Source organism: Xenopus laevis, chromosome 7L (genome assembly GCF_017654675.1).
Source record: "Xenopus laevis strain J_2021 chromosome 7L, Xenopus_laevis_v10.1, whole genome shotgun sequence".
NCBI lineage: Eukaryota > Metazoa > Chordata > Amphibia > Anura > Pipidae > Xenopus > Xenopus laevis.
In genome coordinates this window covers 44484300-44496825 of record NC_054383.1, presented here as the reverse complement: position 1 = coordinate 44496825, position 12526 = coordinate 44484300, and the positions used below count along the sequence as shown (strand labels likewise).

The window sequence follows — 12526 nt, the reverse complement described above, 5'->3', positions numbered from 1 at the left end:
TCGTTAAACAGGAAGATAAACAGGGGTCAAATGTCATTCGTTACAGTCTACAGAACTTTAAAAGGAATTATATAATGGAAATCTAGTCTCCTGTAAAATAGGATGTTGCTTTGAAATAGTTTATGTGTTTGTGTTGGATGAAAAGAAAACAGGCAACTAAAAGTATTTTCACTTTGCTGTATTACTAGTTCTTTAAATTCCACTGCAAGAGATATAGCTAGAGAATCTGTGCGAATTATCTCCTAACTGTTTCCCTTCCTGCTGTCTTATAATTAGCATTATAAAAGTGGTTTAAAAATAGAATAGCATGCACATTTGTTTAGGTTAAACATTTTAAGCTTTGTTTGCTTTGCATTGTTACCTTTTCTCCATTGAATTAGTTAAACAAGTGTCACAGGGGCCAAATTATGGGGACTTATTTATGAAACTAGAGTTCACCACAGTGGACAGTTCAATGTAATTCAGAAGCTTCAGTTGTATGGGATTTTTAGGGACACACACAACAAATCGTGTGTCAACAAATTTTTCACACTATAATTCAGTACCCAAACAGCGTTTAATAATTTGATTAGGTGCATTTTATCTAAACTATGCAATTTGCATCTACTTTTCTTTAAATTTATCTGCTGTTTTCTTACTCCTTTTTCATAGGATCAAGACAAGACCAAACCCTTGTTTACTTTGGCTAACCTGGCAATAACAATCACTGACATACAAGACATGGACCCAATATTTATCAACTTGCCTTACAGCACAAACATCTATGAGAATTCAGCTCCAGTAAGTATTTTGTGTTTGGTCTGTGCCTTTTACAAACAGGGATTTCTAAATTCTCCAAATATTAGTATTACAGTGTATCAGGTAAGTGCCACCTCCAGGTAGAGAAAGTCACAGTGTATGTATGTGTATATACAGTACATAGTAACATAGTTACATAGTTACATAGTTATATCAGGTTGAAAAAGACAAAGCCCATCAAGTTCAACCCCTCCAAATGAAAACCCAGCATCCACACTCCTCCATACTTTCCCATAAATTATATATACCCATATCTATACTAACTATAGAGTTTAGTATCTCAATAGCCTTTGATATTATGTCTGTCCAAGAAATCATCCAAACCACTCTTAAAGGCATTAGCAGAATCAGCCATCACAACATCATCCGGCAGTGCATTCCACAACCTCACTGTCCTCACTGTGAATAACCCCCTACATTGCTTCAAATGAAAGTTCTTTTCTTCTAGTCTAAAGGGGTGGCCTCTAGTACGGTGATCCTCTTTATGGGTAAAAAGGTCCCCTGCTAGTTGTCTATAATGTCCTCTAATGTACTTGTAACGTGTAATCATGTCCCCTCGCAAGCGCCTTTTTTCCAGAGAAAGCAACCCCAACCTTGACAGTCTGCTCTCATAATTTAAGTCTTCCATCCCTCTAACCAGTTTAGTTGCACATCTCTACACTTTCTCCAGGTCATTTATATCCCTCTTAAGAGCTGGAGTCCAAAACTGCACTGCATACTCCAGATGAGGCCTTACCAGTGAAGTATAAAGAGGCATAATTATGTTTTCATCCCTAGAGTTAATGCCCTTTTTTATGCAAGACAAAACATTATTTGCTTTAGTAGCCACAGAATGACACTGCCCAGAATTAGTCAGCGTTTTATTTACAAAAAACCCTAGATCCTTCTCATTTAAGGAAACTCCCAACACACTGCCATTTAGTGTATAACTTGCATTTATATTATTTTTGCCAAAGTGCATAACCTTGCATTTATCAACATTGAACCTCATTTTCCAGATTGCTGCCCAGTTCCCCAACTTAGACAAATCAGACTGCAAAGTGGCAGCATCCTGCATGGAACCTATAGTTCTGCACAATTTAGTATCATCTGCAAAAATAGAAACAGTACTTTCAATGTCCACCTCCAGGTCATTAATAAACAAGTTGAAAAGCAAAGGACCTAGTACAGAGCCCTGCAGTACTCCACTAACAACACTGGTCCAATTAGAAAATGTTCCATCTACCAACTACCACCACTCTTTGTAGTCTACCTTTTAGCCAGTTCTCTATCCAGGTACAAATACTATGTTCCAGGCCAACATTCCTTAATATAACTAGTAACCTTCTGTGTGGCACTGTATCAAACGCTTTAGCAAGGTCTTAGTAAATCACATCAACTGCCATCCCAGAATCGAGGTCCCTGCTTACCTTCTCATAAAAATAAATTAAATTAATCTGGCAATATCTATTACGCATAAAACCATGTTGGCACAAACTCAAAGTATTGTTATTTGCTACAAAATTCGGTATCTTATCCTTTATTAACCCTTCGGAAAGCTTTCCTACCGCTTACGTCAGACTAAGTGGCCTATAGTATTGAGGCTGAGAACGGGATCCCTTTTTGAATAGAGGCACCACATTAGCAATTCAACAGTCTTTCAGCATCATGCCAGACCTCAATGAATCCTAAACAATTAAGTAGAAAGGTTTGGCAATCACAGAGCTAAGCTCGCTAAGTACCCTGGGATGAATACCATCTGACCCTGGACCTTTGTTTATCTTAACATGTTCAAGTCTCTTTTGAATGTCTTTATGTGTGAACCATGCATCATTAGTTGTATTACTAGAATTGGGACTATTAATAAGGAAACCTTCATTAGCTGGTTCCTCATTTGTGTAGACAGACGAAAAATATGAGTTCAGAATCTGAGCTTTTTTTTTGTTAAACATAAACATAGTACATATGTACTGTATATAGTAATCAAGTTCAACTTGTTTGCCAAAGTGCAACCTGCCTAATTGCTAGTTGACCCAAAGATAGGTGAAACAACCTATATGTAGCCTCTCCAATCTGCCTAAGGAAATTGGGGAAAATTATTATAGCCCCTGTGTCAACTTTATATTACAGATAGTTTCAGTAACTTGGTATTTACTTTCTAAAAATGCATCCACATTTTCTTGACACTTCTTGATGTTTATGCCAATACAGTAGCTTTGGGGGGAGAGTTCCACAAATTAACAGTAGAACCCCCTTCCACATCTCAAGATGGAAACTCCTTTCATCTAATCTGAATGGATGACTTCATGTTTGACTTCATCAATGAGCCAATCCATTCCTTGCCCTGATGGTATTTTTAAACCTGCCCAATCAACATTTGATTCACTGCACATGCTCTGTGCTGTTATCAGTTACTAAGCTTAAGGACCAACTCACCATATACAATGCACTTAGAATATAAGCGGCATATTCATCAAGGGTCAATTTTGAATTGAAAAAACTTCAAAATTCAAATTCAAAAAGAAAAAGGTTTTATTTTGGTGAATAGGTCTGTTTTCGGCTGAATTAGAATTGTACGAATTGAAGGAATATAGCATTCGATCGAATTCGATTCAAAGTTTTTCCCAAAAAAACTTTGATTTTTCAAAGTCCACCAATTGACTCCAAATAGGTTCTAGAAGGTCCCCCATAGGCTTAAACAGCAAATCGGCAGGTTTTAGATGGCGAATGGTCAAAGTCTAATTAAAAGAGACAGTACATGATAAATGTCGATATTCAAATTTTTGGTTTTTTTTCAAATTTGAATCGAATTTGGACTATTCCCTAGTCGAAGTACACAAAAAATAGCTTGAAATTCCATTTTTTTCATTTGTATATTCACCTCTACCTTTGATAAATCTGCCGCTAAATGTCAGAATATAAGACTGATTACTACTTAATACAGATAATTACTACATGTCAGCTCAGAAACCAGTGCAATTAGCACCGTAATTTAATAATCAGCCTTGTAACACCAGCTTATGCTACAGACAAACCTCATTTTCTGCTTGTAAATTTGCAACAACCCCTAAGCTTAGCTTCTCAACAGCTGCTTAGAGCCCACTGGGCATGTGAGTGTCGCAGACACTTTCCAAAATGGTGACCCCCTGTTACAAGTTGAAATTTTAGGCTAGCGCAATAAGAAAAATATAAGTAAAATGTGGCATTTTAAACCATATTAATTTCTAGGGTTTAGTTCTCCTTTAAATATAAAATATTATATATAAAATATTATAGAAATTTTTCTCCAATCCATAAGTATCACATGGAAGTGAGTCTGAGAAAATCCAAAAAAGTGGTCTGGCTAAAGCTAAATTAAGTTAAGAACCCACAAATGTATTCCCAGGGCCAGATTTCCCTGCTTGGCACACCAAGGCCTCAGGTTCCTAGAGCCCGCTAGCCACACGCACATCCACTCCCCCCTCCCCCCGCCTCGAGCACACGCATGCGCCATATCGCAGGGGAACTCTGAGTTCCCAATGTAGTTTAGGATGCGGCAGGGCAGCATGCCACCCCTAAAATTTCACCGCCCTTGAGGGCCTGCTCCCTTGTTCAGATTAAGTTTGCTTAAACATTTAAAAATAATGTCCATTTCAAGTTTGGGATGATATATAATCTAGAATGCTTATAGAATTATTCATACTCTGGAGAAACAGTCCATTTTCTTGTTTTTCTTGCAGTTTAGTGACATCTATTTTTGTATCTGTTTTTTGTATTTGTCACTATTCAGCTGTCCTTGCTTCCTTCTCTTTTGACTCTACCATATTGCTCCCTCTTTATCTGTAACAAACAGCATGACATTGATTTTGTATCAGCGTAGCTGTTGAGAATACCCAGTCTAATGTGTATATATTACTCAATAAAGTCCTTCTTACGTAGGATTATTGCATCAAATTTTAATTTCCTCCCTCAAGTAACAGAATGTCAAGCCTGTCGTTGGTGAAGAGCTGATAGAAAGTGAAAAGGATGTATAAACTGCAGCAAATTACTGCAAACGGATAACTATCAGCTTATTGACTGGGGCTGAGAAGTGAGAAATAGGATTTTCAGCTTCTAGATCTACCACTGAAGCTTTGCAGAGGCCCTGGTTTCACTCCTTATGGGTTCTCCAGCTGCGACACTAGGTTGTGATTTTTTTTTTCCGTAAAACCTTTAATCCTTTCTTAGTGCGGATGGAAATAAAATGAAGTTTAAAAAGTCAATTATTTTTATTACTTTCTTCATTCAGCAACCACTGTCTTCACTTTCAGTTTAAAGCAGAATTTAAAATGATTGCACAAAAATATGTAAGAATCTAAATTCACATGAGGGTCAAACATTAGTGAAAATGTTTTGTTAGAATTCTTCTTAGTATACTGTTCAAAAATCAGTTAATCATTTAACGTTTTGTAACTTTCCATTGCATGGTTTCCCTGAAGGTTTATTGGACAGAAAAGTTACTCAAAGTTACTACAAAAAGTTAAAGGGGTTGTTCACCTTTAAATGAACTTGCTAGGGTCTAAATTATCCATGCCTTGCATTGATTAAGAGACTGGAATATGAATAGGAGAGGCCTGAATAGAAAGATGAGTAATAAAATGTATCAATAACAATACATTTGTAGCCCCATAGAGCATTTGTTATTTAGATGGAGTCAATGACCTCCATTTGAAAGCTGGACAGAATCAAAAGACGAAGGCAAATAATCCAACAACTATTAGAAATAAATAATAAAGTCGCTTAGAATTTCTATTCTTATAGTTGTTTTATAGTTGTTGAATTAAAGAATCCTTAAAATAAGTAGTAGTAGTCACCAAACATATAGTAAATTACCCTTTATGTAAATTGCAAATTCAACTGGTAATCAATACTCATATGAGTTTCTTAAGAAATAAAACTGACAGTATTCCCAATGACTCATAAGTGCTATTATAACATTATATATTAGCAGAAGCAGGTATCGAATAAGCCAGCCTGTCAGCAGTGATGTCCTAGGTATTCTATTTTGTCCTAACACTTTCACGTCAGTTTTAACTGAAAATTGTACTTTCCAATCCTAACAGACTGAGATGGTACTTTGATGTAGCATTGAACAACTGAAAACTGGAAAACAGATTATGCAATTTTTTATTGCAAAATTATTCTCGAATTTTCGTAAACTTTATTTTCTTGGTGAAAACAGGTTTCAGTTTTGATTCAGCCCTATGGCTCTGAAACTGTGGGGCTATCCCCTTTCCAGTCGTAGTGGTCAATGGGGTTGAGGTTTGTGGTGAATGATTCTTTTTTGCCCTATACAGTATATGCATGTAACTATAGCTGAAAGACTGATACAGGTATGGGACCTGTTATCCAAAATGTTTGGGACCTGGGGTTTTCCAGATAATGGATCTTTCTGCAATTTGAATCTTCATACTTTAAGTCTACAAAAATAAAATTTAAACATGACTCAAACCCAGTAGGATTGTTTTGCTTCTAATAAGGGTTAATTATCTGATAGAGACTATAAAATGTGGCAGCATAAACCCTTTTTTTAATGAGTTCAGTGAATAGAGCTTGTGAAGACTATACGTTTAGCCTGTTGTTTTTGATATTTCTAGTGCAAATGGGCAAACAGAAAAATTCAGCTCCATGTTTGATTCTTGCGAGGCAGATAATTGAATTGTTAGTACACAGATCACTCCCCTACATATAAATACACTGCCATTTTCATAGAAAATAATCCCGAAATATATACTGTATACTTCTTACCATGGTGTTCATGTTCATGCTGTGTGCACAATAACAGCAAAGAAAAATTTAAATATGCCATAGTGTGTTATGGTATCAGTGTTAAAGTATCTGTAAATAAAAATAATAGCTTTTTTTTTCTTTTACTAAGACATGACTACTAAATATGAAATAACCATTCACTCGGAAGTGTCTGAAGTGGCTCATTTTAATGAGCATATCAGAGATCTGGGTCACATTTATTCTATAAACTTGTACCCCAGACCACTCATGAATTGGTTTTGTGCTAAAATGTTGCTTGTAATGAGTCTTTCAACCAAATTTTGTTTAATCTGACATAAAAGGCAACACAGAAGTATTATATTTATACTAAACCCAGTGCTTTGCTGTATTCCTTGCAATAACAGTTGACTGTAATGGTTTTTCCATATACTTCTGTGAGCATTCAGAACCATAGAGAAAGCACTTGGAATCCCATCATTCTTCCCTCTGGGTGGGCATTGATGTTTATGCTTTCAGGACCCTGCAGTTACTTAAAGATACTTTATCTGATGACCCCCAGCATGCTCACTTAATATGAAACTGTCTGCCATTTCACTTGTTGAAACATTCTCAATGCATCCTTACAGGCCCTAAAATCTCTGATATAATCTTCTTTAAACCAGTGACCATTAACATGTGAAAGTCTACAATATCCCAGTGTTGATTGACTTGTGTCACCGTAAAGTGCCTTCATATGTTGACATGTGAACTGATACATTGAGTGCAGTCTGATGCTTAATGATGCCTGAACATGTGTAGCTTCCATGTCAGCTTCTATCAAAATGGTAATGTGAAACATGAGTGGTCAAATCCTATGACACACAATGATAACAAGTAAATAATACCATTATGTGGCTCAGATAATTTATAGTATATACCAAAAAGCAACAATTAACTGCAAGTTACTAAACTTTAAATGTAGTTTTTCAGCAATGTATTTAAGTATAATATGTTTACAATCTGCAGTCTGAACAAATGCATCACTTTGCTTACACAGTAAACTACCAGTGTAAAAAAACTTTTGAATTCATGGGTAACATAGGTGGGAGATATAGGAATTTTCGCTTCCCCCAATACTACACCAAACCAGAAAGAACACATTTTCCATTAGACGTGCCATGGGCTCTTCAATACTGAAAGGCCACTGTATCCATTCTCTCTTCTATTATGCCACAGGTTTACATTATAGGTAGGCATACATCATAGATGCTTAGCTCATGGTGCTATAGAAATGGGAACTTTTAGAAACACAATTGGAATTAATTTTTTAATGGTGGTGTGTGAGCAGTTTAATTACTGTGTAGTCACGTAGCTATTCCATATGTATAACAGCACTTACTCAATGAATTTATAACATTTTATTGTCCCAAAAAAGATTTTAATATCCTTATAAATTAGCATAGGCGAACATGAACCCATAAATGAAAGAAAGTCTTCTTATCTGGAAAAAAAACAAATAGTTCCTGTGCCTGTATTATTATTATTATTAATAATAATAATAATAATAATAATAATAATATAATACAGGTATAGTACCTATTATTCAGGTTTTTCTGTAATTTGTAGTGATGAGCAATTTATTTCAGTATGCATGGATCCTCAACGAAATTCCGTTTTTCGCCATGATTTGCAAAAGTGTGACAAAAATTCGCCTTGAAAAAGAAAATCACCAAGAAAAACAGACATTCACTTCAATGCATTTGGAATGAGAAAATACTTGAGAAAAACACTCATTGACTTTAATGCATTTGGAGTGAGAAAAATATATTTTGCTACAAAAAAAGTCGCCCATAGACTTTAATGTGTTTCACAAATTTTTCATTAAAAATGGACCCTTTGGGAGATGGCCTTCCCATCTCCCAAAGAACTTTCTTGATAAGGTATCCCATACCTGTAATTTGATATACTGTAGATAAATAGTCATACAGACATATGTTTGAAGTTCATATGGTGCATTTATAGGAGCTAAAAGCTAATTTTAGCACATGATATAATATTTTGCAGATTAACTTTCGCTGCATTAAAATTGTCTTTGTTTATGAAGCATTCATCTCAAACCTCAGTGTTCTAGTGTCTTCTCTATATTAAAAGATAAATACATACACACGCCTTATCTTATTTCTTATTATACTGTAGTAATATTCCACTGTATGAAATATCAACAAGCACTCAGACATCCTGGTTCTGTGTTATTTTACTCTCTGGCTCTTAGAACATTAGCTTGTTAGTGTCATTTAATGTATGTTCCTAATCTGATACAATTCACTTGAGCTACATGTTAATTTATATGTCTCAGCAAGATGGATTATTCTTCTTGTTTCCCCTGGCTACTTTCCTCTGTTTATTATTTTCAACATAATGGAAGTTGTTCTGCTGCTGATCAGAACAATAAGAATGAGTTGTCAGATTGTCGTCTCAGGGGAAACTGTGTAAATATAATCTATAGTGTTCTATATGCATTCATCTAACAATAGCATGACCTCTTTCAAACTTGAGCAAACTCTATATCGTACAATCTTACAACATTTTTTTTATTTTCTAGTGCTTTAAAATGTATAGTGCAGTTGTCTAACACTTATCATTCAAAGCCACTCTTCTGTATTTGACAAGCGACTAGAGCTCTGTCAGATAGAGCGACACCTTCCCCAGTCATTTAAAACAGTCATTTAAAAGGAGAAATAGTCTCCTTTGCCAATGGAAGATTTGGAGTTCCTACCTATCTCTTCTACCGGAACAGTGAATTAAAGCCCAATGAAATTGTTAGAGCTGAACTTGAATCTTGATTACTTCTTTCTTGCTTTATGTTTCATTTTCTTTCCAATTTTTGTTGCACACCTCCCCTTTTAAAATAATTACCTTAATTGTACTGGAAGCTTTGGGAATGCCATCACACAAGTGATTTACATTGTTTTTGGTAAATGCAAGACCCAGCAGCTCTATGCTATTCAGAGGTTAGTAACCAATGATTTATGGCTCAACCTTCATCAACAGGTGTACACTATCCTGTGAAGCTTACTGTGACAATCCTAGTTTTGAGAATGAAAGCAAGTGTGGAGTTAATAATGTAGTCTTCCTAAGAACAAAGGGTCATTGTTGAAATTAATCCTTATAAGTACTTACAGTATGTCTATTATCATTTTTACAGAATGTGCTTCCCAACATCACCAGGAGTAAAATGCTGAACTCCAAAACATGAATATGTACACACATAAATACAATATTTATTCACTGTGGCAGACCCCACACCCTCTAAACCCTCTGCTGTTAATGTTGTATATATCCAATGCACTAATTAACCAGAAATAGTAAGTCCTTGTATGCAGGGTCATAAGTTACCCAATTTATCAGTTTGCTTGTAAATGATGTACACTTATGTACAGTGCTATGTAAATGTCATAATAATGATAATGTAAATGTAATAATCATAATCATTTTACAATCACCTGCCTGTTCAGTATCACAGTATCAACCAACAGTAATAATATGTAGCTGGTCCTCCCTCCCTGCAGATCAAATGGTTCCAGCAGGAACAATTCCTAGAAATACAGTTAGCAATAACAACATTTTAGTTCTTCTTTTTGGGTTAATATGGAGCAACTTTGCTCACTGTTAATGATTCTCCCAGTCCGATTTGCATCAGTTTACAAGTAATTCCTCTCCTTCTTATTTGCATTGCGATTATAGAACAAGCTTAATAGACACACTTGGGTGCACATTTATGTCATTCACAAAGGTTCTTACCACAAGCTTGGAAGTAACACTGGAATTACCTACAATATGGCTTGCTACTATAGACACAAATGACTGCCTACTAGTAAATCTGTTCAGATTGCAGCAGGCACTACACTACTGCACCTGCTATTAAACTGAAATATGGGGGGTAAAATGCTGCATTATGGGTAAAAAAAATATAAAGATTTGCTTTCTAAATTTGCACTTTGCATATTGAACAATGTTCACAACTAAGCCTCCAGGCCAAAATAAGGTTTTTTGATCAGTATTTGTTTTTATTCTATAAAATCCATACTACTATCTTAACAAGATGCCCAGTCCCTGCTATGAATAGCAGCGCCACAGCTTGATGCTATCAACAAATGGAAAATGGACTGCACCTCCGCATAAGTAGTTAAAAAGTCCACCTTTTATTAATGATTTCTGTATTTTCTAGAAGTCATTAATAAAGGTGGACTTTTAAACTAATTATGCAGAGGTGTGTCAATTTTTTGTTTTTTGGTCTGCACAACTTTATTGTGACCAGCACTCCTACACTAGAGTAAGCACCCAATATGAAAACAGGAGACTGAAACAATGCAGCACACCTGGAGCAGTCTTATGTTTCGATTGTGTTGATACTATGAACACCTTATGTGACTTTAATTATGAGTCTGGTCCGGACTGTTTTGAAGGGTGGTACAAAAGAATCATGTGAACAGAGGCATGAGACAGAAATCGATCTTGCTAGCCAAAGTTTAATGCAGTATGTCTTGCAATATGCCTAAATATAACACTATCCACACTTCAAACAGCACACTGTCTACCGTATGTAGTAAGTACTCTTAAATGGACATCATGCTGTGGGATTATTTTCATCAACAGGGACTAGGCATCTATAAAATAAATAGAAGTTTTGCTTTCAGTGATTGGGAAATTCCTGGGAAGATTATAACTTTCGAAATATGGCAATATTGCTCATATTCTTTTTATTCAGTAAAACACTATGAGCTATTCTCTTATGTATCTATTCCCTTTTCTCTAAGATGCAGTTTCTGAGGGGCATGTGACAGAAATGGTGGAATTCATTACATACTATTTACACCCTCTTCACATATGTTCATGAATGTTTTGGGATGAATGTGACTGCCCATCTGTATATAGGTACCCACTCAAACAGTCATATGAAAAAGTTTGGGAACTCCTCTTAATTCATTGGAGTTTTATTTATCATTGGCTGAGCTTTTATTATAATATATAACATGCCTTATAGAAACAGTAGTATTTCAGTAGTGACATTAAGTTTATTGAATTAACAGAAAATATGCAATATGCATCATAACAAAATTAGACAAGTGCATAAATTTGGGCACTCTAACAGAGGTTTTACATCAATACTAAGTTGAGCCTCCTTTTGCAAATGTTACAGCCTCTTATAGCCTTTGATGAGTGTCTGGTTTCTGGATGGTGGTATTTTTGAGCATTCATCTATACAAAATCTCTCCAGTTCAGTTAAATTTGATGGCTGCCGAGCATGGACAGCCTGCTTGAAATCATCCCATAGATTTTGGATGATATTCAACTCAGGGGACAGTGACGACCATCCAGAATATTGTACTTCTCCCTCTGCATAAATGCATTTGTAGATTTAGGGTCATTGTCTTGTTGGAATATTTAACACCTGCATAACTTCAACTTTGTGACTGATGCTTGAACATTATCCTGAAGAATTTGTTAATATTGGGTTGAACTCGGCTTTAACAAGGGCCCTAGTCCCTGAATTAGCCACACAGCCCCACAGCAAGAAGGAATCTGCAGCAAGATGTTCTTGCAGGTCTTTGGAGGTGATCTTTTCTCACAATCCTCCTCATATGCCGCTCCTGTATTTTTCTTGGCCTGCCTACCTGGGTTTTACAGTAATTGTGCTTGTGGCCTTCCATTTCCTGGTTACATTCCTTACAGTTGAAACTGACAGTTTAAACCTCTGAGATAGCTTTTTGTAGCCTTTCCCTAAACCATAATACTGAACAATCTTTGTTTTCATATCTTTTGAGAGTTGCTTTTGAGGATCAGATGCTGCCACTCTTCTGAGGAGAGTCAAACAGAAGCACAACTTGCAATTGGCCACCTTAAATAGCTTTTCTCATGATTGGACACACCTGCCTATGAAGTTAAAGGTTTAACGAACTAATTCAACCAATTTAGTGTTGCCAGTAATCAGTATTGAGCAGTTACATGCATTCAAATTAGC

The 12526-nt window shown here is 35.8% G+C and overlaps 1 protein-coding gene across 1 annotated transcript in view; it reads left to right on the top strand.

Moving 5' to 3' along the window:
* cdh23.L (cadherin-related 23 L homeolog) overlaps positions 1 to 12526 on the top strand; it is a 588894-nt gene that overhangs the window by 258997 nt on the left and 317371 nt on the right. Inside the window, exon 8 of the mRNA XM_041568893.1 lies at positions 652 to 780. Within this exon, the coding sequence (XP_041424827.1) occupies positions 652 to 780 (129 nt within the window). The remainder of the gene's footprint in view (positions 1 to 651; positions 781 to 12526) is intronic.